Genomic DNA, 25,585 nt, shown 5'->3' with positions numbered 1-25,585 from the left:
GGAAGGAGGTGTTCTGAATTTACGGGTGGGGCAGGGGAGTGGTTCGGGCCGATGAGGGGTGAGACCATGAGAGTGAAGGTGGGCTGTATGGCACCAGTAAAAACTGGAAAATGTTTCATAACCATTTTATTAGATTTAATTCATGTTTTTAAATCATCACACAAATTAAAGTTGGTTACTCAAGCCTTCTATGAAGCACGACATCTACATCCTTCTTGGTTTCTTGTTATAATTTTGCACAACTCTGTTAATGAACTTCTTGAATGCAATGCGTTCACTGTGTCTAGTATTTCCATTCCTTCAATTGATATGCTCATTAGTTCATTCACAAGATCAGGCAGAAGGTGACTTCTTTCAGAACACAAAATTCTATTCAATGATGAAAAAGAACTCTCAGCTGTAGTGGTTGTGACTGGAAATAGCAAGAGATGATTTCCTAGTTCTTTCAGCCCGGGAGACATAGCATAAAGATCGGGTTGAGCCACTAGTGATGATAAAAAAGAAGTTGAAGTCAAATCTTCATTCATTTGTCGTATGATACTCCACTCTGTGTTCAAATTCTCTATTCTGTCCTGAGCACATGATGGCAGCCCCATTGCTGGTAGTGCCTCACTTCACCTCAACAGTCAGTGTTTTATAGGACAGGGATCTGTAAAAGCTACATAGAGGTTGAGTAGAATCTAGAAGTTGCTGCTGTAGATTTTTAAGAATCAAGTCTCAGTACTTTTTCAGTCGTCTTAACAAACACTTGTCCTCTTCACTTAAGGATTCAATATAAATTCCTTCATTAGTCAACTTCTGGACTGAAGTCTTTGCTTCTTCCAGTACTTTTTCAATGGATAGCTCTTTAATTGATCCAAATGTAGCTTCTATTGCTGGACAAAGATCTACTGTTGTAGCAGATGCCTGGATGGCATTGTTTAATGACCCAAGTGGTTTCAACAGTAGACTTAAAAGAGAGAGAATGGCAGTAGTCATGTCTGAACATAGTAGCAAAAGTAATCCACCAGCCTCCCTACTTAGATCCATCCCATCTTGGTAGATACTTTCCAAAGCCAGTAATAACGACTGGAGTAATTTTAAGACAACAGCCAAGAATCACTTAAGAGAGAGCCAGAGGGTTTTCCCAGGTTGGACTAATTTGAACTTCAGTCCCAGTATATCTTCTATATTTTCCAAGATATTCAGTCTTTTTGGACTCTTGCTGAAAAAGAATATAATGAAGACATTAAATTTATAGCTTTTTAAAATGTCTTTTAAAGAGTCTGCAGCTCATACTAGCACTAGTTGGAGTAGATGGCCTCTGCAGTGTGTATAGGAGAGATTAGGGTTACACTTTTCTCTGAGCAAAGCTTGTACTCCACCATGTCTTCCAGAGAAGTTTGCAACTCCATCAAATGCACAAGCAGCCATCCGTTTGGGGTCCAGGTGTCAAGCATTTAACTCTTCTAAGATGTGGGTTGTCACAGATGCAGCCGATATGTCTTCTATAACTTGAACATCTAGAAATGCATCTGCTGGCCTACCACTGACATCAAGATAACGTACACAATGACTTAATACTTGATGCCCATTTGCATCGGTGCATTCTTCAGCCATGTATGCAAATTTTTTGAATGTGATGAGAGAGTTCTTCACTTTTTCAACTGTTGAGTCTTTCACTGTTGCATCACATGCTTCTAGCCAGTCAGTTGAGTTTCTTGAAGAAAGATAGTGACATTTGCTGCTCTTGTTTGGAACCAGTGTTCAACTTCAGGATGAACAAGTGACAATGCACTTAACATTGGCCTCCAGTTTGTAGTGTGTGGTATCTCTTGCTTAAATAAAAAAGTATGATGCCACAGCCCTGTTTGTTCGCAGGAACTGTGTTGTGTCTCCAGCATTCTTTACAGCCTCATTAACACTCACCGGTGTTGTCCTTGGTCAGTGGAGACGCAGAGTTCAGAGATGTTTTCACATGAGTTCACCTCCCAGGTGGGAGGCAAGAAGGCATCTTGCTCATTCCTCTAGCTGCTCACTGTTCGCTCTGGCCATGGTTGTTTGTTGTGCCACCGTTCACTCCATCGCTCTGTTCCCAATGGCCCTGCATCGTCACCTTCTGCTGCCACCTGCCACTGTAATGTCTGTGAGTTGGTCTCTTGAGGTTCCACTCAGCTCTCAGTGATTTCAGCTGAGCTCTCAGTGGAGGAACCTTACTGCTAATGCAGACTGGGCTGTCTCTTACACAGAAACACTGTCCCACAGCAGGTCTAAGCATTTAGACCTGATTATCAGTGATTTTAGCTGCAGTGGTCACTTAACAAAACAAAAGATTATCTATGGAGCCTAATCAGCTCTGTCTTTAAACAGTGGAGAGGGGCAGGTCAAATAGTACTTGTGACTCAGGCAGACCATCAAGCTAAACACCTGTCCCCACTCTCTCTCTTGATGCCCTCAATCAGCACAAGCTCAGTACAGTTCTACTGCCCTTTACCCATGCTGAAAGAACAACATTTCATTACCCCCTTCTCCCCCCTCCCCCCACATTCAAGTGATTTGTAACCCAACCCCAGCCAAAATCTATCACTTGGGCAACACAGCTCTGTTTGCTGGATACCTAGGTAGATTAGGTGTGAATGTAAATATAATCTGGTCCTGAAGCCTTTCCCCCGCAGCTCATCACTAGCTGTCAGAGAAAGCTCATTGAGACTTTGCTTACAAATCATCATTTGAAATTAATAGATTGGCCAACATCACCGAAATGAACGCACCGACATTGTCATAAAAAACAACAGCTGTATAAGGAAGCTAGTCTATGTTCATACTTTTCAAATCCATTATACTTTTTAAGTGTATTTTATCATACACTTTATATGCTTTTAAAGTGTGTATTAATGTTTCAATTCAAATTTCCAAACAATCACTAAATTGGCAACACTGCATGCAACTAGTTCACGAAACTGGGTGGGGGGAATTCAGAGAGGGTGTAGGGAAATCCCTGGTGCTCAGCACTTTCTAAAAATCAGAACTCATCAAGACATGTCAGGTTAGGCATCCATAATCACTAGCCACCCACTTCTGAAAATTGTGGCAAGCAACTACTAAGAGTTCTAGAGATAAGAGCTATTCATGTCTACAAAGTTCTCTTGACGAAATTTGATTTTTTTTCAAGTCTCCCTTAGCCCCACAAAGATGCTAAGTATGGGCACAGTCCCTGTAAGGATAAGAGGCCAGGTTCTCCTGAACTTTTTTCTCCCCTTGTATTCTCCCTGCCCCCTTTCCTCATCACTTCACCCTGAAAATTCAGACCAAGTTACTTGTCTGGCATTGGCAGCATACACATAAAAACAGCTCAGATGTATCTGCCGGGCTGCTGTGGAAGCACTCATAGTGAAAGCTTCCTGCATATTGGGGGAGTACATTAAGAACTGTCATTGCCAGAGCCATTTTACCTACAAGGGCAAGGGGGGAAAAAATCACCGAGAATGTCCATAGGTGAGTGGATGCTGTCCAAATAACACAATCCCATGAAGTATATACTTTGTTCCACTGCTTTCCAGCCAAAAGAAGGTTATGGTTTTTGGAGCTGGGGGTTATTAACCTGTCAGATGACAGGGGCATGAATTTTGCAATCTGACCTATGTCAAGTAAGTGGAGCCAGGAAATAAAGTTCAGTCACTTGCAAGCCCTCGTGTGTCACCAAATTGTTACACTAGTGCAGTGATATTCAACCAGTTGTCCATGGACCCCTGGGGGTCCTCATATGATGCCTAAGGGATCCACAGAAAGTTGTCTTTACCATAGAAAGTGTTTTTCAACCTGTAGGTCCAAGATTTCCAAAGGGGTCTGCATCTCCATTTGAAATTTTGTAGGGGTCTACAAATGAAAAAAGGTTGAAAACCACTGCACTAGTGAATCTTGAACCAGCAAGATGATTTTGTTTCCTAGTCACTTGAGATAGGTCACGGTTGCCAAATTTATTACAGTCACCTGATTCCAGTGTTTACTGTTACAACAGAGCCAACCTAGTATATAGGGACAGTATATAGTATATACGGACATTAAACACATCCTTTATAGTAGTCAACAGTGGTAAAAAATAATTACTTTCACCTATGTTGCTTTTTTTCAGATTTCTAAACAGCTCTCTGGCTGCCAACCTACTGGCAAAAGCAGAAAAGATAGTTACCTTTTCCGTAACTGGTGTTCTTCGAGATGTGTTGCTCATGTCTATTCCACAATAGGTGTGCATGCTCACCATGTGCACCGGTGTCAGAAGTTTTGCCCTAGCACTACCCACAGGGAAGCACCCCTAGCGACCCCTGGAGTGACGCCTCCATGGCGTAGTATAAGGGGCACTGCGTGCTGCCCCCACCCTCAGTTCTTTCTTGCCAGACAACTCCAACGGAGGGGAAGACAGGTGGGATGTAGACTGGACATGAGCAACACATCTCAAAGAACACCAGTTATGGAAAAGGTAACTGTTTTTTCTTCTTCGAGTGATTGCTCATGTGTATTCCACAATAGGTGATTCCAAGCTATATCTGTTGGAGGTGAGTAGGAGTTCACAAATTTCTGGGATGGAGCACAGCCCTGCCAAACCCAGTGTCCTCCCTGGTTTGGGAGATGATCGCATAATGCAAGGTGAAAGTGTGAACTGAAGACCACGTGGTAGCCCTACAAATGTCCTGAATAAAGACATGGGCCAAAAAGGAAGCCGACGAGGCCTGAGCCCTCGTCGAGTGTGCCCTCACAATTGATGGTGTGGCGATTCCCGCCAGGTCATAGCAGGTATGGATGCACAAGGTGATCCAATTGGAGAGCCGCTGAGTGGAGATCAGCTGATCTTTCATGCGCTTGGCCAAGGCGATGAACAGCTACAAGGACTTCCTGAATGGCTTAGTCCACTCCAAGTAAAAAGCCAAAGTCTGTCTCACATCCAGCATGTGGAGACGGCTCTCCTCACTGGACGCATAGGGCTTGGGGCAGAGGACTGGCAGGAAAATGTCCTGACCCATGTGGTAGGCAGAAACCACCTTCAGGTGGAACGAAGGATGTGGACGAAGCTGGACTTTATCCTTATGGAATACCATGTACAGGGGCTCAGAGGTGAAGGCCCCAAATTCTGAGACATGCCTAGCCGACGTGATCACCACCAGGAAGGCTACCTTCCTGAGAGGTGCCACCAGGAGCATGTAGCTAGCAGCTCAAATGGGGGGGGGGGCCGCAAGGCGAGCCAGCACTAGGTTCAGGTCCCACTGGCAGAGCAGGGTCTGAATGTACGGGAAGGGACGATCCAATCCCTTAAAGAATTAGCCAGTCATGGCATGGGAAAACACCGTGTGGCCCTGCACTGGTGAGTAGAAGGCCAATATGGCCGCCAAGTGCACCTTGATGGACGAGGGCGCCAGGCCATGGGCTCTAAGGTGAAGGAGATAGTTCAAAATTAGCTGGATCGAGGAAGCTACGAGGGAAATGCCCTGCTCATCCGCCCATTAGGAAAACTGAGACCACTTTGCCAAGTAGGCTCGGCGCATGGAGGGTCGCCTGATTTCCAAGAGGACGCGTTGAACTCTTTCCGAGCATGCCTTTTCCTCCTGGCCTAACCATTGAGCAGCTATGCTGTGAAGTGGAGTGCCACTAGGTTGGGGTTGAAGAGGTGGCCCTGGTCCTGGGAAACCACGTCCGGGCGAGACAGCAACGGCCACAGCAGGGCAACCACCAGGCTCGTGAGGGTCTCATACCAATGCTGCCTTGGCCAGGCCGAGGCAACCAGGAGGACCCGGGCCCTGTCCGTCTTTATCTTTTCCAGGACTTGCCTATCAGTGGGAATGGGGGGAAGGCATAGAGGAACTGGCCTGACCAGGACAGGAGGAAGGCATTGGAGATAGCGTCCCGTCCCAGTCCCCCTGGGGTCAGCGACAGTTCTGACGAGTCGCAAACAAGTCCACCTGGGGAATTTCCCACTCTCGGAAAGATCTGTGCACCACCTCTGGGTGAAGAGACCACTCGTGCTGAGAGAAGTCCCTACTCAAGCAAGCCACCCACAAGTTCCAGGTGCCCAGTAGGTGGTAGCCTGTAGGCAAATGTCATGGGCTATAAAGAAGTCCCACAGCCTGAGGGCTTCCTGGCAGAGGATCAGACCCTGCTTTTCCTGTTTATGTAAAACATCGAGGCCATGTTGTCCAGGAGAACCCTGACACCCAGCCCTTCAGGTGTTACGGAATGCCACGCACACCAGCCGGACTACCTTGAAGTTTATGTGGAGGGCTAGGTCCTGTGCAGACCACAGACCTTGGGTCTGAACATTCCCCACATGGGCTCCTCACCCCAGGTCCTATGCATTGGACACCAGCTCCATCCACAGGGGCCTGCCTCTGAATAGGACTCCGTGGAGCATGTTCCTTGGGGAGGACCACCATCATAAGGAGGCGATCACCAGTTATCCACCCTGTCTCTGACCTGGGAGAACGCCAAGGCCCACCATAGCTGGAGGGGCCTCATCCTGAGTCTTGCACAATGGACCACATATGTGCACGCTGACATGTGACCCAAGAGCTGGAGTCATGCTTTGGCTGTTGTCACTGGAAACCTTGTGATCATGTCGATGAGCTCTTTTAGGGTCTCAAACCTCTCCGGTGGGAGGGAGGCTCTGGCCAACATGGTGTCCAGGAGCGCCCCGATAAACTCTATGCGTTGCACCGGGACTAACGTGGACTTGGTGTCATTTACCGACAGGCCCAGAGTGGCACACGTGGACAGAAGGAATGCCACATGATCCTGCACCAGTGACCGAGAGCTGCCCTTGACCAGCCAGTTGTCCAGATAGGGGAAGATCTGGACCCCACCACGCCTGAGGTAGGCCGCTACCACCGACATACGCTTTGTAAACATCCTGGGGGCAGTGGACAGGCCAAATGGGAGGAAACACCCTGCTCATCCGCCCATCAGGAAAGCCGAGATGTGATGAAGGGACTAAAACTAGAGGGAATAAGCAGAAAAAACTCAAAACGTACAAGGAGTAACTTTCCTTGAGGATATCTGTACTTACTGTTCCTTTAAATCTGAAGCTGGGAGCCAGATGGGAAGGTCTAAGCAGAAGCTCTGCAGTTAAACAGACTGAGGGACAGAATAGGTTTAGGAATAATGCTGTTTTCCTTGTTTTAATAAATTCCCCGTTCAGTGTTACAAGAAAGTTGCTCCTCGGCACTTTACTGTTGTCGCATGGCATCTTTCCTTCCCCCGTGTATATCTTGGTTTGTGGGGGGAAGAAGCTGGGAATGGGCAACAGGGGATGGACCACTTGATTTACCTTTTCTGTTCATTCCCTTTGGGGCACCTGGCATTGGCCACTGTCAGAGGACAGGATACTGGGTTAGATGGACCTTTGGTCTGACGCACTATGGCCGTTCTTATGATTGGCCTTGGGAGTCCGGTATTCCTTCATAGGGGAGATGTTGGCTTGGAAAAAAATAGGGTGTATGTGTGACATGCAGCGCTGATAGTATTTTTTAGAGTAATACTTAAATAACTACTGCTGGGTGTTGAGCTTTTTTCAAAATCAGATCATTACGTTATTTGCATGGACTTTTATCAGCCTGCGCACATCGGAAGGATACACAGACAAATGGGCTTGCACTTGCAAGTGCCTGTGGTGCATACTGATAGATTTGAGAATATCTCGCAGCTCGGGGGAGTCACCAGCGGAAAAGGTGAACAGAAAAGACGTCGCTCAGGTAAATTAACAATTTAGAAGTAACGTTAGAGGATTTGTGTGTGTGTAATGGGGTTAGGAACCGGGGTTGTGTAAATCTAAAAACAAGCAGTGGGAACTTATACTTGTTTCTTTTCTGAAAAATCTCTCGACAGCTCAACGATGCCTTTCTATAGGACCCAGACGCCCTGGACAGCATAGTATAAGGGCCCCACCATCAATCAAACATCAACCCCGCCCCTTGACCCCTTAAGCCCCGCCCATCTGTCACCGGAAGTCCCGTCAATGGGGGTATTATTTCTGGGGTCAAACCAGACACTTGACTGGAAGCAAGCTGTGTCATTTGACCTCTCTAAGAACTCCTCCCACTGCCTTCTACCAATCAGGAGGTGTTTTGCACCCATGGGATTGCCCCAAAAGATTTGACCTATCGTGGGAGCTCGGGGGCAAGATGACCCATCCGAAACTGGGTTGTGTGACCCCCTCTAACAACTCCTCCCACTGCCCTCTACCAATCAGGAGCGATTTCAGCCATTGGTGACCAGGACCGGCGCTAGAGTTTTTCGCGCCCTAGGCGCACGGCCATTTCGCCGCCCCACGTGCCGCTCCCGCTGCTCCGGTGGAGCTTCCACAGCCATTTCTGTGGAGGGTCCATTGGTCCGCGGCTCCAGTGGAGCTGCCGCAGCCATGCCTGCAGGAGGCCCATTGGAGCTGCAGGGACCAGCGGACCATCCTCAGGCATGCCTGCGGCAGATCCACCGGAGCCGCGGACCAACGGACCCTCCGCAGGCAAGACTGCGGCAGGTCCACCGGAGCCACCTGCCACGCCCCCCCCCAGCAAAATGCTGCCCCCCAAAAATCCTGGTGCCCTAGGCAATTGCCTAGTTCGCCTCAATGGAAGCTCCGGCCCTGCTGGTGTCCCACCCCGGGGGGGAGTTCTGGAGTGGGATGAATCTCCCAGAAGAGGGTCTTGTGAGCCCTCTAACAACTCCTCCCACTGATCTCTGCCATCAGAGTGCAGGACTATCACCTCATAAGTCCCAGCGCCGGGCAGAAGAGGCCATCTCTTACCAAGAATGCATGTTTTAGAAATCATGGAAAGGCTGAGAGGAAACATGAACTCCTTCACCATCACAGGTATATAGGAAGACTTACAGGTAAAACACAACCATTTCCAGACAATGGTCCTCGTTAACGGTAGTCATCAAGATTCCAAACCACCATTAACAGCCCATGCTTTACATAATTACAATAAGCCCTCAGAATTATATTTCACATGCTAGTTTCAGATAGAAGAATGGTACATTAATAGAAATAAGATGATTACACTCAGTAGATTATAAGCTTTGTAATGATACCTTACCAAGAGACCTTTTGCATGAAGCATATCTCAGATACATTATATTAACTTATAAAACCATATTGACTGCACAACATCACAAAACTCTCTTGAATTACTGCTGGACTGCAAAAAGAGGTATGCTCCCTGTTTTTAACTCTGAAAATATATATTATATAATGTCAATCTTTGGCCATGCTGTCCTTTACTAAGTAATGGTACTTATGTTTATTGCAGTGTGATCTGTTTAGCGTGGAACCAGTAACTTTAAGTTGCATTTCACCACCAGGCACAGATAAAAACCATTTTTAACTAATAGTGTGCTTAATACTGTTAAATTAAAAAACCCAAAACTTCAGTATTACACAGGTTGCATAGGGATTTGGGGGTAATACTAACTAACTTTTTTGCTCCTTCTTTAACCTAAAGACCCAAACATACATGGGGGGAAACAGAACAACCATGTGCCAGCAACCCTTTATCCTCTGGTAGAAGGTAACTTTCTGCAATTGGCTTTTAAAGGCATGTGAGTTTATTGAAAAGTATTTTGTTGCAAACTGTTGGTTTTAAACTGCTGGGGTTTTATGGCTGCAAACTGACGGTATGGAGTGTTTCAAACTAATAGGGGTTTCTGTGCAAAGTGTGTTTTTAAAAGTTGGTTTTTAAAAGCAGTTTGGTTTTTATTCTGAAAAAAAAAAGATTTTTTTTTAAATGAGGTGGTTTGTCTTCTTATAAGAGTTGGCTTTAGGGTGACCAAATGTCCCGATTTTATAGGCACAGTCCCGATTTTTGGGTCTTTTTCTTATATAGGCTCCTATTACACCCCACGCCCTTCCCGATTTTTGATATTTGCTGTCTGGTCACCCTAGTTGGCTTTAGGGATAAGGGTGGGTTTTTTAAAAGTTGCGAACTGTTTGTTGGGTGTTTTTAAAGCTGCTGTTTGAGCACGTGTGTGTGTGTGAGAGAGAGAGAGAGAGAGATAGGGGTCTGTGCAAGACATAGGTGTGGTTTTTTACTAGTATTTGGTTGCAAACTGTTGATTGGGTTTGTTTAAAGCTGCTGCTTTTTGTGTGTGTGAGATAGGGGTCTGTGCAAAACTTATGTATAAGTTTAAAAAAAAACCTACATGGTTGCCAAGTGTTAGTTTGAAACAAAACAAGCCAAAAGGTTTTTTACTCTGCAAAATGTGATGTGTTTTTAAAATGGGTTATTTGTTTATAGGGGTTAGATGTAGATGGGAAATAATACCAACTACAATTTTTCCTTATTTTTTACCTAAAGGCCCAAACGCACATGGGGGGAAACAGAACAACCATGTGCCAGCAACCCTTTATCCTCTGGTAGAAGATAACTTTCTGCAATTGGCTTTATTGAAAAGTATTTTGTGGCAAACTCTTGGTTGTAAACTGCTGGGGTTTTATGGCTGCAAACTCTTGGTATGCATGTTTCAAACGTACGGGTTTCTGTGCAAAATGTTTTTTTTTAAGTTGGTTTTACCACAGTTTGGTTTTTATTCTGCAAAATGAGATGTGTTTTTGAAATGTTTGTGGGTTGTTGTTTTTTTTAAGTGGTAGAAATAAACTCAAAAGCTGTTTGTTGTACAGCCTGAAATCGATTATTTTGTCTTAAAGCTGTGCCTTTTTAAATAGAAAAACACCATAATGAGTATTTTATTTTTTAAGTTTACAAGACCATTTCATCTGTTTTATAATAATACTGTTGTCTGCTCCACGGTATGGTCAAAACATGAGAGATCCCTAAACCAAGGGTAAACAAGCTCAAAAGAAAAAGGAAAGAAATAGCTGCAAAGGAAAACTCACCAGCATCAATGGCTGATGGATGGATGAAACCCACTAAATATATTTTGCTTATTGGTTTGGTTATTTTATGAGGTTGAGTATTTTAAGTAAATACATAGGCGTGGGTAAGAAAGATGGTAAAATTAAGTTTTGGAAAATGTTTTTTTTTCCCCTAATCAGGCAAGTGCAGCTCTCCTAACAATGCTATAGTTGGAGCTACAGGGACACCTCCACCAGAACTGCCAAAGAACCAGGAATCTGCTTTGAGACTTTTAACAACGCCAGCATAAAACAGCACAAGAGTGCAGATGAAGTATCAGGACAGTCCAATCCTCATATTCGTCAAACCCAAGAACAAAACAAAAGACTCTAGTAAAAACCAACCAGGCAAACACAACTCCAGTTCCTCAGCAGCCACTACCACACCAAGCCCTGAGAAAACTGTGAGCGAAAATGCCCACATTCACAAACCTGGAGCACGTGCTCTAGGGTTTGTGAATAAAAAACCAAGGACTGACAAACCACTCTCCCAACACCACAAGCTCTTCACAGCTCCCCCATATTCTAGTATTTGGGAAAAGTATGATGCCTCATTCAGAAAACTGATGGACTCTGTTCCTCAGGGGTTCTAAAAGAAAAGAGGGCTGGAAACTACATTAAAAATGCAAAAGCTCTGGCGGGTGATTTTTTGAAAATACTTCAATTTTTCCAAAGGGTGGCTCTAAGCAGGCATGACTATTCGTGGAAAGGGGCTGCGTACAAGGGGCACCCTCAAGGGTACATCCACTCAGGTGTAAAGAAGAGGGGGGACAGTGCGTGGGAGATAAACATATGGCTGCCAAAAAGTTCCAGGCCAGGGTTGCTGTAAATTTTTTTTAAAAGACTGAAGAGGTAATGAGGAAAAAACAAAACAAAAAGATTCTCCTTACTGGAGGCTCTCAAACTGGCTCATCTGAAAATGGGGAGGTGGAATCTGACTTGTGGGTGGTAGTGACTCTCACACAGAGTCTGATTTAGAAAATTCCTCAGAAGGCTCTCTAGATGGGTCCAGGGTGACTCCTGATGACTCTCACAGAAGCCCCTCAGAGTCTGACTCTCAAATAGCATCTGATGTCGAAGATGCCGATGATGGTCCCATAGAGGAACCCCCAAGTGACCTTGAAAATGCAGAGGTGTACATGGAGAGAGTGAGACTCCATGAGGGTCATCAGAAGTAGATGGGACCCATCTAGTGGGTTACTACCAGAACAGTTGTGACGTGAAAGTGGGGATAGGGACGTGCTGAACCTGTGACATGTGAAGATGCCAGCTTGGAAGTGCTGTTCGACCCAGCCTGCTCAGGCTTACTCTATTCTGGTGCAGTACTGTGGCCTATAAGCTTGAGAGTGCTGATTGACCCGGTCCAATCAGACTTGCTTTGTTAGTGTATGTGTTTGTGTGCGTGTGCTCATCTGATTCTGGGGCTGGAGGAACCCAGCTCTGGGGAACCTAGGTCTTGCAGGATAGCTCCATCGTTAGGGGACTTGCAGAAGGGAAGAGTAGAGCTCCATAGGAAAACACGAATGACACAAGCAATACATTAATAGAATGACAGAACACCTCCCCTCCCCCCGAAGAGTAACGATAATAAATGAGCATACCCCAAAGTAACGGGCAGAACTGGTAACACTCTGGTCTAAGGATCTCTCATGTTTTGACCGTACTATGGAGCAGACAACATTATTATTATAAAACACAAGAAACAGTCTTGTAAAGTTAAAAAACCAAAAAGCTGCCCCTTCTTGGAAGCTCTCAAACTGGCTCGTCTGAAAATGGGGAGGTGAAATCCGACCTGTGGGGTGGTGATGACTCTCACTCAGAGTCTGATTTAGAAAATTCCCCAGAAGGCTCTCTAGATGGGTCCAGGGTGCCATCAGGGTTAATGTATTAGTGATCAGTAATTAAATTTGATGGGTGTGCACCCACAGTAAGGGAGGTGGTAGGGTGAGAATGGTGAGTTTTGATTAATATGAAATGAAATAAAACCTCAGAAATTCACAGATGCTATTGAACAGTTTAAATAGAACCCCTGGAGTTGGTAGAACTCTATTGGACAGTTTAAATATAACCCAGGAGTTGGTTGAACGCTATGGGTCACTCTTTTTCTAGCAACTTAAAGTCATTAAAAGTTTAAAATACCATATTTACAAAAAATAAACCAGGGTCTAACCCAAAACTTAAATATTTCAATTGTTCACAAACCACCACAATACTTTAGAACAAGCATTTGCTCTAAAGCCCATCAAACATTTAAAAACTATGGATATTATTAGGCTGCTCACAATGGTTGTGATACACCCATTTTATTTCAAAAACAGCCCCCAGATTTTAAGCGTGAAAGAAAATGTTTAAAAAACAAACAAACCAGCCCCAAGACATTGATATCTGCAAAGGGCCCCCATTTAGGAATGGATACAGTAACAAAGGACTGATGATTTACTGTTTAATATGGTAAAAAGGCCCTACAGAAAAATGTATTTTAACTAAAAGGAAAAAAAAATAGCCAAAAGCAGCCTAGTTGTGCAAACAAATTTAATTTTCCCCATCCCACATCACAAAAGGGAATGTTAGGGGAGGGGTGCCTAAAGTCCTTAAGTACCTATTAATTCAGAGTTGTGGTGATTGAGTCAACCTGCTAATTACAGTGGTCTACAATTTTTGAGAAGTCGTCTGCTTCAGAGATAAAATGTGCTATTTATTATGTATTTTGATGTGCTGAATTCATATATGACAATTAAAACAACTGGCTACTGTTTCTAAGATATTTAAGTTTTTACATTGTATGTCTATGTATATTGTGTAGGTAGTAGAGTTTTAATCATAAATTGTAAACCTAGGTCTTTTCATGTGTTTATGGTTGCTTTACATGATAATATTTCACCTGTCCTGTTTATGTAACACTTTAAAAATCAGCAAAAGGGTTATATCAATAAAATTTATTATGAAACAAAAGGCAAAAAACTATTATGTACATAGTTTAGTCCTATTCAGTGTCTACTCGGCGCTTCTTGGCTTATCTCTTGTATTCATTAAATGGAGCATCTCTTGTCACTGTCCAGCAATAGTCTGCAAGCATTGATGGGCTCCATTTGCCCTGATAGCCTGCCAGGAGATTCCACTGCTGTGGTCTGGAGCCCAACAGCTCTGCCTTACTTTTGGGTAGTTCCAAATCCCTGACAAGGTCGTTCAGTTCACCTTGTGTTATGAGGTGTGGTTCAGAGGAGGAGGATGGGAGAAAATGTGGGTCCTGTGACATTGATGGTTCAGGACCAGAAGTTTCCTCCTCTTCCTCTTCCTCGTCTGACTCAAGTGAGAATGATTCTGGTGCATCAGGAACCGGCAGTCCTCCTCCGTGGGGTACTGGGCGTATAGCTGATGGAATGTTTGGATAATGCACAGTCCACTTTTTCTTCTTTGACACACCTTTCCCAACTGGAGGCACCATGCAGAAGGAACAATTGCTGGTATGATCTGTTGGCTCTCTCTAAATCATTAGCACTGCAAAAGGCATAGATTTCCTTTTCCTGTTCAACCACTGGCGAAGATTTGTTGCACAAGGGTTGCAGCATATGTGTGGGGCCCACCTCTTGTCCTGATCTCCAATTTTGCAGCCAAAAGAAAGGTGATAGGCTTTCTTAACCATAGTGGTTATACTGCGCTTTTGTGATGCAAAAGTCACTTCACCACAAACATAGCAGAAGTTATCTGCACTGTTTACACAAGTACGAGGCATCTCTGCTCACTTTGGCTAAACAGAAATGTGTCCCTTTGCAAAATCAAACACTGACAAATAAGAAAGCACAACACTGTATGATTTCTAGAACTGATATAGGGCAATTTGTTCAGCAGAGTGATGTAAGCTTTGTTATGATTGCATCATCCATGACTTCTAGGAATAACAGGATGCAATTCATATCACGTATGATGCAATACCAGCTTCAGATTGCATCATTCATTGTTTTGCCTAAAAAGCAACTGCTGTCCAAACCCAGTCATAGATTTATTCATAGATCCAGTCAAAGATGTATTTTAGTCATTTTTGGTTTAACTTGCGATCCCTTCCCTTTATAACTCACTTATCCTCCGCCATTCCCAAGTCAAGGGGCGTATATACTGACCCAATAGCATATCTTGAAAACTAGAGCCAATCAACAATTTTAAGCATCATTTTCATTCTCAGTGACCCAGAATTAGTAAAGTTGGACTACATTTATTTCAGAAGCATTTTGGCTGTATAGCAGTGTTACAGACTTTTGAAGTCTGTTTGAAACAAAGAGTTAGGATGGTATAGAAACCTCAGTTTTTGGAGACTGTCCTCTTTCAACAGAAACTCTCCTGAATTGCTGCTGGACTGCAAGAGGAGGTATGCTCCCTGTTTTTAACACTGAAAATATATATTATATAATGTCAATTTTTGGCCATGCTGTCCTTACTAAATAATGGTAACTATGTTGGACTAGTATCAGGGGGTAGCCGTGTTAGTCTGTATCCACAAAAACAACAAGGAGTCTGGTGGCACCGTAAAGACTAACAGATTTATTTGAGCATAAGCTTTCGTGGGTGAAAACCACACTTCTTCAGATGAACTAAATTGATAACTGGTATATTTCTGATATGGGAAATGTAAGAAAGAGTGACTTTACAGAAGACCCCAGAATTTGGCCTGACCATTAGAAAGAACTATGTTTCTGCCGAGCCTGTGTTGATTGAAATTGCCTGTCAGTTTTACAAGGTCAGTGTTAATTGTCGAAGCACATCCAGAGACAAAGAAATTGTTCTAAAAGTAACAGAATAACAGTTGTTCTTTATTGATGGTACAACTTTGTTTTCCTAAACTCCAGAATAAGATTTGTGAACCCCCCACTCTTTCATTCTTATCTTGTTTGTTTCCTTTTAGATATAACAAGTGGGATGAATAGACTTATTGAAGTCTGCCATGTCCCATTGATTTTAGAATGGTTCTGTTAAAGGATGGGTAGGTGATTAAAATGCAGATGTGAAAGGATATACGTTGGAGTGTGATTGTATGTATATATGATTGAATGGGGAATGAAAGACTAAAGGTTGAGGTGCCAGCCTTAAACTAAGATCATCTGGCTGAAGAAAGCAGTGGACGAGAAAGCCCGATAACCCTGAGGGCATACTTGTCCTAAGGAGGATGAAGGAGCAAAGAGCCGAGGAACAAGATAACAACATACTGTCAGTTCATTATTGCTGTGCCATCTGCATGATTGACTATCACCTCAAACGTGAAAACAGTGATTGATTATTACTTAGAACAGCATAATGAAGCAGACCCTATAAATTTGTATGAGGAGAAATCCTATAAAAACAGACCCTAAAGACTGAAGACTTTGGGTCTAATTCTGCAAACCAACCTCCAGGAGCCTCGGATGCGCATCTCACAAGGCCCTGCTCCACCTTCCTGTCCAGCCCACCTGGCCAGTGACTTGGCAGGAGCAACTCCTAGGTTGGTAACTATAACAACTTTGCAGAACTTGTGTGTGTGTGTGAGTGAATGAGATGTTATAGCTATAGCTGATTGCTTACTCTGATTCTTTCTGTATTCACAATAAACATGGCATTTTGCCTTATCCCCTTTAATAAGATCTTGCTGGGTTTTATTTTATTGGTTTATCACCTATCTTTATTGAAGTGTTATCTGTATAGCATGAAACAAGCTGCATTTCACCACCAGGCCAAGGTAAAAACAATTTTTAACTATAGTTGTGCTTAATACTGTTAAAATAAAATTAAAAAAAAAACTTCAGGTATAACATTTTTGCTTCTTCTTTAACCCAAAAGGCCCCAAAACAGAACAACCATGTGCCTGAAATCCTTTATCCTGTGGTAGAAGGTAACTTTCTGCAATTGGCTTTAAAAGGCATGTGAGTTTATTGAAAAGTATTGTGTTGCAAACTGTGGGTTTTAAACCGCTGGGGTTTTATGGCTGCAAACTGATGGTATGGTATGTTTCAAACTAATAGGGGTATCAAAATGTGTTTTTAAAAATTGGTTTTTAAAAGCAGTTTGGTTTTTATTCTGCAAAAAAAATATTTAAAAAAAATGGGTTGTTTGTCTTAAAAGAGTTGGCTTTAATGTTTAAATTGTTCATGATTCAAGGGCCTAAGTTAGAGATAAGGGTGGGCATTTTAAAAGTATGGTTGCAAACTGTTGGTTGGATGTGTTTAAAGCTGCTGTTTGTGTGTGAGAAAGAGATAGGGGTCTATCCGAGACATAGGTGTGGTTTTTTAAAAGTATTTGGTTGCAAACTGTTGATTGGGTTTGTTTAAAGCTGCTAGTTTTTGTGTGTGAGAGATAGGGGTCTGTGCAAAACATAGATATACTTTAAAAAAAAACACATGGTTGCCAAATGTTTGTTACAAACTAACAGGGTTTATTACTCTGCAAAATGTGATTTGTTTTTAAAATGGGTTGTTTGTTTATAGGAGTTTGATGTAGATGGGGAATAATACTAACTAAAATTTTTGCTTATTCTTTACCCAAAGGCCCAAACCCACATGATGGGGAAACAGAACAACCATGTGCCGGCAACCCTTTATCCTCTGGTAGAATGTAACTTTCTGCAATTGGCTTTATTGAAAAGTATTTTGTTGCAAACTCTTGGTTGTAAACTACTGGCTGCAAGTTGATGGTATGCATGTTTCAAGCTAATAGGAGTTTCTGTGCAAAATGTTTTTTTTTAAAGTTGGTTTTAAAACAGTTTGGCTTTTATTCTGCAAAATGAGATGTGTTTTTGAAAATGTTTGTGGGTTATTGTGTTTTTTTTAAGTGGTAGAAATAAACTCAAAAGCTGTATTTGTTGTACAGCCTGAAGTGGATTATTTTGTTTTAAAGCTGTGACTTTTTAAATAGAAAAACAACCTAATGAGTATTTTATTTTTTAAGTTTACAAGACCATTTTGTCTGTTTTAAATAATAATGTTGTCTGCTCCACAGTACAGTCAAAACACTAGACATCCTTAGACCAAAGGTAAACAAGCTCAAAAGAAAAAGGAAAGAAACAGCTGAAATGGAAAATTCACCAGCATCAATGGCTGATGGATGGATGAAGCCCACTAAATATATTTTGCTTATTGGTTTGATTATTTTATGAGGTTGCGTATTTTAAGTAAATACATAGGTGTGGGTGAGAAAGATGGTAAAATTAAATTTTGGAAAATGATTTTTTCCCTCTAATCAGGCAAGTGCAGCTCTCCTAACAATGCTGTAATTGGAGCTACAGGGACACCTCCACCAGAACCGCCAAAGAACCAGGAATCTGCTTTGAGACCTTTAACAACGCCAGCACAAAACAGCACAAGAGTGCAGATGAAGTATCAGGACAGTCCAATCCTCATATTCGTCAAATCCAAGAACAAAACAAAAGACTCTAGTAAAAACCAACCAGGCAAACACAACTCCAGTTCCTCAGCGGCCACCACCACACCAAGTCCTGAGAAAACTGTGAGCGAAAACGCCCACATTCACAAACCCGGAGCACATGCTCTAGGGGTTGTGAATAAAAAACCAAGGACTGACAAACCACTCTCCCAACACCATAAGCTCTTCACAGCTCCCCCATATTCTAGTATTTGGGAAAAGTATGATGCCTCATTCAGAAAACTGATGGACTCTGTTCCTCAGGGGTTCTAAAAGAAAAGAGGGCTGGAAACTACATCAAAAATGCAAAAGCTCTGGCGGGTGATTTTTTGAAAATACTTCAATTTTTCCAAAGGGTGGCTGTAAGCAGGCATGACTATTCGTGGAAAGGGGCTGGGTACAAGGGGCACCCTCAAGGGTACATCCACTCAGGTGTAAAGAAGAGGGGGGACAGTGCTTGGGGGGTAAACATATGGCTGCCCAAAAGTTCCAGGCCAAGGTCTCTGTAAAATTTTTTTAAATGGCTAAAGAGGTGTCACGGTGTCCCCACCCACTCTGAACTTTAGGGTACAGATAGGGGTACCTGCATGAATAACCATTAAACTTATTTTTGCCAGCTTAGGCAAAACAGTCGCTGCCACCATCAAATGTTTTAAAAAAAAGTTTGAGGGAGAGCCATTTGGGTACTCTGCCTTCCCCCAATTTTACCCAGTCCTTATCCCTGATTTCCTGGCAGTATTTGACTAATTTCTCTCCCCAAAGTCTCTATACTCCTTTTTTCTGGGTAGACTTAAGAAAATCCCCCCCACCAATTCCTGGTGAGCCCAAATCCAAAATTCTTGGATCTTAAAAAGAAGCAAAAATCGATCAGGTTTTTAAAAGAAGACTATTAATTAAAGAAAAAGGGTGAAAAGAATACCTCTGTGAAATTAGAAAGCAAGATGATCTCACAGACAACAGAGTCAAAACACAGAGGATTTTCCTCTTGGCAAAACCTTAAAGTTACACAAAAGCCGAATTTGATTTTCCCTCTATGTTTGCAGAATGACAAAGAGAAAAATAAAGAAGTCATGCTTAAGTTCCAGTGATGTAAGTCAATGGGATTTGCATATCTGATTAAAGTTAAGGATGTATTTAAATGCTTTCTTCGTTTGGGGAGTTAGGGCTTGTCTGCACATACAGCACTGCAGCAGCATAGCTGCAGTACTTTAGTGAAGACACTGCTGCACTGACAGGAGAGCATCTTGTGTCGGCTTAGCTAATCCACCTCCATGAGAGGTGGTAGTTATGTCAACAGGAGAAGCCACCCCCCATTGACAGCACTGTTTACGGTTGGGGGTTAGGTTGGTTTCACTATGTTACTCAAGGGGTTTATTTTTCACATCCTTTAGCAACATAGTTATACCGATATAACTCTGTAGTGTAGACCTGGCCTTAATTTCTTTAATGACTATGAATGACTCATTGTAAACTTGGGAATTTACTGATGTCTTCATTTAAGTAAATAGATGAGCAGTGGCTTTGATTTAGTGTGAACTAACAGACTGCTAGATTATTAGCCAAAGACCATCTAAAATGGAACTGTGTTAAAATCTGTGGATTCAATTACGATTTGCTGGTTGATATTTATTTTCCCTAGCTGGGAAATGGTGTAATTTTTATTAGTCACAGTAGGATTTTTATCACATGTAAGCTTTATTTTAGGTTTTTATAATGCACTACTTTAATTCTTCAAACGTTATTTGTGTATTTGTACTGTCAGTTGTTTACCAAGTATGACTGGATAACAAAAGAAAAAATAGTCTCAATTAAGGTTTGTAAAATATTGATCATATTTGACATTTTAAAAGAATTTTTTAATTAAAAAAACCCTTGAAGTTTATGGTAATACTATTTGCCATCTTATGCCTTATTATTTATTTGCCATGCTCTTCAGTTTAAAAATAGGGGTTAATTAGAACATCTAAGTCTGTGTCCTAAATCTTCAGTTCTACAACAATACCATCTCAGACGATGATCTCCACAGAACTCTCAAGTTTAGTAAGGTTAGACCTCATGAGCACCTGCTGCTAAAAGCACTGGTGCTATAAAAATAGTATTTATTCTGTAGAAAGAATTCTTCATATCAGTCTGCATAGTCAACACCTAGCATAGTGCTAGCATCTTGACAATATAGTGCCTTCTATCTTTTAAATCATACATACCCCCTGAGATTCTAACAAGTGGTCCAGTGTGAGTAATTATATTACCTATATTCATCTTACAGTTTGCATAAGGGATACAACTTCACAACAGTTTAGGAAAGGAACAGTGTTACTTCTGCATGCTGCTTGAAAAGCTGTCTTGCTCCATTCCAAAGTTGAGTTAAGTGATTCTCGTGTCTGCAAGACTGGATTTGGTAACGCACTGCACCTAGGTGCCCTCCAGAAATCCAGTACACATCTTGCAAGTTTAGTCTGCTTCTCCAGAGGCCTCTCCAGAGGTTATTCTGGGGCAGAACCAAAGGGTCAGTTGATAGGGTTGGGACACAGGAGGGCTGAGTTCTGTTCTCAGGTCTGCTATATGACTTTGGTCAAATCACTTTCCTCTCTCTATTTCAATTTACTTCTCTCAAAACTGAGATGATATTTTGCTCACCTTTCTAAACATCATTAAGGTGTATGAATGAAAAATACTGTATAAGTATCAAGCTTCATTACTTGTGCGTGCGTGCCCTCCGACCAAGCAATAGCAACTACTATGTGCCCACACACTACAGGATAGTCCTATACTATGTAGAAATAATTCTTGGGATTGGCCTGGAACTAGAATATACATCTGCAGTTCTTTGTAGCATCATTGGTCTTACATGGAGAGTAACAGAGAATTTGGCCTCCTGCCTTTAGGAACAAATGTTTAGAGCTATTGGTAACTCTAAAACCTGTGAGATTTTTCTCATCCTTTAAAACTGGAGCCTGAAACCTTTTGTTTCTTCACTAAACAAGCTGCAACAATGTAAATTAGCCCTCTCCATCCATCTACGTAAATGGGTTCAGTAGCTCAGTGTCTAAGCTCCTTTAGTTCCTGGCCTATGCAGAGATGACAAAATGTGAAACTGGACTGAAGCCATCAAAAGATAATGTTTGGCCACTACCAGCTTGGGTTTGAACCTGTGACCTAAAGCTGAAAGGCTCTCTGTCTCATTAACAGTCTCCTGAGTCATTCTGTCTTTAGCTAGGTGGTAGAATTACTGTCCAATGGGTTTAAGTATTTTTTAAATACATAAACTTGTTGGGTTATAGTCTCCTTTTGATGTGTGTGCAAATCATTAGCAGGATTCCAAGGTTGTTGGCCTAGACCAGTAGTTTTCAACTGATTACCCATTGTGGTCCACTGGGGCCAGGTGGCATGGCAGCGGCAGCCTCAACCCCGTCCCTCACTGTGCAGGCCACCCCACTGCTTGCCCTGGACCTGTGGGGCCGGCTGGCTACCCTGGACCTCGCCATGCAGCTGTCCTGGGCCCCGCGGGGACAGCGGCTGCCCACCCCAGACACCTTTTGAACCACACCAAGGGAACAGCTCTACAAGTTCATTCTCCACACATTTCACTTCTTCACTGTCATGTCCCACCACAATACCAAGTGGCAGGACCTTTTACTACCCGTAAAGGGGGAGAGACCCCAGTGGACCAGCTGACATAACCTTATTCCCAGATTTGGACCTTAGCGTCCAAAATATGGGGGTTAGCATGAAAACCTCCAAGCTTAGTTGCCAGCTTGGACCTGGTACCTGCTGCCACCACCCAAAAAATTAGAGTGTTTTGGGGCACTCTGGTCCCTCTGAAAAACCTTCCCTGGGGACCCCAAGACCCAAATCCCTTGAGTCTCACAACAAAGGGAAATAATCCTTTTTCCCTTCCCCCCTCCAGGTGCTCCTGGAGAGATACACAGACACAAGCTCTGTGAATCCAAACAGAGGGACTTGCCCTCTCCGTTTCCAATCCTGGAACAAAAGCACTTTCCTCTTCACCCAGAGGAAATGCAAAATCAGGCTAGCAATCCAACACACAGATCTCCCCTTGATTTCTTCCTCCCACCAATTCCCTGGTGAGTACAGACTTAATTTCCCTGAAGTAAAGAAAACTCCAACAGGTCTTAAAAGAAAGCTTTATATAAAAAAGAAAGAAAAATACATACAAATGTTCTCTCTGTATAAGATGATACAACACAGGGTCAATTGCTTAAAAGAATAGTGAATAAACAGCCTTATTCAAAAAGAATACAAATCAAAGCACTCCAGCACTTATATTCATGCAAATACCAAAGAAAAGAAACCATATAACTTACTATCTGATCTCTTTTGTCCTTACACTTAGAAACAGAAGATTAGAAAATAGAACTACTTCTCCAAAGCTCAGAGACAGCAGGCAGACAGACAAAAGACTCAGACACACAATTCCCTCCACCCAAAGTTGAAAAAATCCGGTTTCCTGATTGGTTCTCTGGTCAGGTGTTTCAGGTGAAAGAGACATTAACCCTTAGCTTTCTGTTTATGACACCAGCCTATATTCCACCCCAGTCCCATGGCCTGCCCAGGATGTCGGTTGGTGGCTCCTCAATAGAGCCATGAGCATGGGCATGTACCTGGCACTGTTCACCCCCATTCCTGAAGCCTGCCCCTTTTGCTGTGTGAGGGAGACCCTGGTGCATGTCTATCTAGAATGCACCAGGCTGCAGCCCCTGGCTACTCCAGAACCTTCAGTTGAGGTTCTGGCTGCACTTCTCCCCACATCTTTTCATATACACACCCTGTCCATAGCCCCACGTAGTTGCGAGACCTCCTAGTCAGTCTTCTCCTGGCCGTGTAGAGTTGTTCCCTTGGCACGGTTTGAAAGTGAACTAGCAAGCTCCAAAGTGGCCATATATACAATTCCAGGAGGAAGATGCTGGACGGGGAGGTGCTCTGCGACTGTGGCGCCTCTATCGGTTCCTCCCTTCTCTCACATATCCGGACAGAGTTCCTGTGGACTGTATCTGCTGGCTTCCTAGATAACTTTGGGGCTGTCTGTGGTTCTCTGCTCGGTGTCCCCATCTGCATTCCTAATTTTGAACCTTTGACCTCCACTCCTTTCCCCATTCTTCTTTAGTTGTCCCCTAGATTCAGTTGGATCCTGGGTCCAGTGGCTCCTCCTGAAAGGCTACGGGAGGGGCCTTTAGATGTGGATGGGCTTCTGCCTGCCTGCCTCCTGCAATTTCAATAAGGTCTTGGAGCTCGCAGGACCGCCTGGCTGCCCAGACCCCTGGACCCTGCCAGTCCAGCCAGCAGCCCCAGACCCATCGGGACCGGCCGGCTGCCCAGAGCACGAGGGGTGGGCTGGCTGCCCTGGACCTGGACCCCAGAGCTCATGGGGCTGGGTAAGTGCCCTGGACCCAGACCCTGCTGGAGCCCCTGACCCCATGGGGCCTGCTAGCAGCCCCGACTCTGGATTTCCCACCATGCAGGACAGGCCAGGAACCCCCACCCCATCCCCGCCACCCTGGGCAGTGGGGCAATCTGGCTGGACCCCTCCACACTTGGCAACTCGGACCCTTTCACACTAGACAGCTGGGAACCCGGTAGACCCTGAGCATGCAGGTGGGCCTTTAGCAGACAGCTGAGCTGAGCTACTTCCATGGGTTGAGAACTGCTGCCCTAGACCATTGGAATAAGGTACCTGACCAACAGAAACAGACACCAGCATTGTTTGATGTGAGAGTCCTTTAATCTCTTATCTTAACCATCAGTGGTCTAAAAAGAAATGATTGTTTGCCTAATGTTGCCTACTTTGGACTGAATGCTCTAGGTTAGAAGCTGTGCTTTTTTACTCATGCTTTAAATGACTATCACAGCAAAGCATAGTTTGTGTACAATTTCAATCCTACACTTGGGTGACTGATCATAGAGTTTAAAACTGAAGGTGAGACCTTCAGCTGCCCAGGCAATGGCAGCATGGATTAATGTTTGTGACAAACACAGCAGGTATGAATAATCAATCAGCTTTGCAGGAGGTGAAAGAAGAGCCTGCTGCATAAGAATTGAGAGATTGTTCTCTGTGTAGGAGGCAGCATGAGAATGCAGAGGCATGCACTTAGCTGACTGTTTTTAACGATCTGGTATTTTTAGGGTGACCATATGTCCTGTTTTGGCCAGGACAGTCCCTTTTTGAAGCCCTAGCCCAGCTGTTCTGACTTTTTTGGCAAAAGTGGGCGTGTGTCCTGTTTGTTTTTGCCAGCTTGATCAATTCTCAAGAGCAAATGGGACACATGCCCACATTTGTCAGAAAAGTGGGGTATGGTGCAGAGGAACATGCAGGGGAGGGAGGTGGTGAACAGCAATGCCAGCCCCATGCTCTGGGGGGAGGCAGGGCTCAAGTGAGCAGTGGGGGAGCAGTGGGGAAGGGGACTCGGGCTACCTCCCACAGTGTTCTGTTTTCCCTTAGGGAAATATGGTCACCCTAGGTATTTTTTGTATATAATGTATTTGATCAGAGGAAACTCATCTAGTAAGACTTGAACAACTGTCTGTAATGCGAAAGTTATCTGACTTAACTGAGATCAGACTCTGGAAGAAGTTCAAAATCCAGAGGGAGTTCACATGGTGCATTCTCATTCCATGGTTTCATAGAGCCATTGATTCCGAGGCCAGAAAAGACCATTGTGATCATATATTCTGACCTCTTGTAGAACACAGGCAATAGAACTTCCCCAAAATAATGTCTAGAGCACATCTGTACATTAGTCTGTCTGAAAAATTTCAATATAATGTTAATTAATATATTTATAATGAAACATACATGCCCAATATAAAACTACTTCCCAAATGCAGTTACTTGGTATTTTAAAATGTCAGTTTCTTTTTAATTTGTAAGATAACATGTTAGATGGGTTGACTCAAGTTTTAGTAATGCAGAAGGTGAGCTAAAGTAATGTTACTTACTACATAGGGGGTTGTTTTTGCATGTAGAAATTTATTGAAGGATTATCTAGTACTAACAGTTTGCAATCTCTTAGTTTAGTGCATAAGAAAAATGTCCACTTTCTTTTTAATGAACCAAGAACTTTATAGAGAGCAACAAAAACAGGGTCAGTAAATAGAAGTAATAATGTGATTTACTGCTATAGTGGTAATAAATGGTTTGACTTGACTTTTAGAATTTGTCATGAAGTAGAAAACAGCATGAGCAAATCTGACACTTTACTTCACCAGCCTCCATTAGCATGAGTGAGAATTACTGTCTCATTAGTGGCTGAGCTTCAATGAAAAGCTTATTTTTTTGCTTGAGGTTACCAAAGTCATTCAGTAAGCAACTGTCAT

The 25,585-nt window shown here is 43.2% G+C and overlaps 1 protein-coding gene and 1 long non-coding RNA gene across 3 annotated transcripts in view; both read left to right on the top strand.

Moving 5' to 3' along the window:
* Positions 1-8,238, top strand: part of MED23 (mediator complex subunit 23) — an 82,719-nt gene extending 74,481 nt beyond the window's left edge. Inside the window, exons 27-29 of one of the 2 annotated variants that reach the window (XR_003999593.1) lie at positions 6,718-6,837; positions 7,577-7,715; positions 7,849-8,238. Coding sequence is in view for 1 of the 2 variants with exons in the window: in XM_030556312.1 (XP_030412172.1) it covers positions 6,718-6,771 (54 nt within the window). In the remaining variant the exon portion in view is untranslated. Of the gene's footprint in view, positions 1-6,717; positions 7,291-7,576; positions 7,716-7,848 lie in introns of those variants that run through there. The other variant, XM_030556312.1, reaches the window with a different exon arrangement.
* Positions 8,239-8,552: 314 nt separating this feature from the next.
* Positions 8,553-13,582, top strand: LOC115648556. Its single transcript, XR_003999594.1, has 3 exons — positions 8,553-8,830; positions 9,462-9,527; positions 10,314-13,582. It is a non-coding gene; the product is annotated as an uncharacterized LOC115648556 (long non-coding RNA).
* The last annotated feature ends 12,003 nt before the right edge of the window (positions 13,583-25,585 follow it).

Source organism: Gopherus evgoodei, chromosome 3 (genome assembly GCF_007399415.2).
Source record: "Gopherus evgoodei ecotype Sinaloan lineage chromosome 3, rGopEvg1_v1.p, whole genome shotgun sequence".
Classification (NCBI taxonomy): domain Eukaryota; kingdom Metazoa; phylum Chordata; order Testudines; family Testudinidae; genus Gopherus; species Gopherus evgoodei.
Note: the sequence above shows the minus strand (reverse complement) of the source record. Positions and strands in the feature narration are given on the sequence as shown.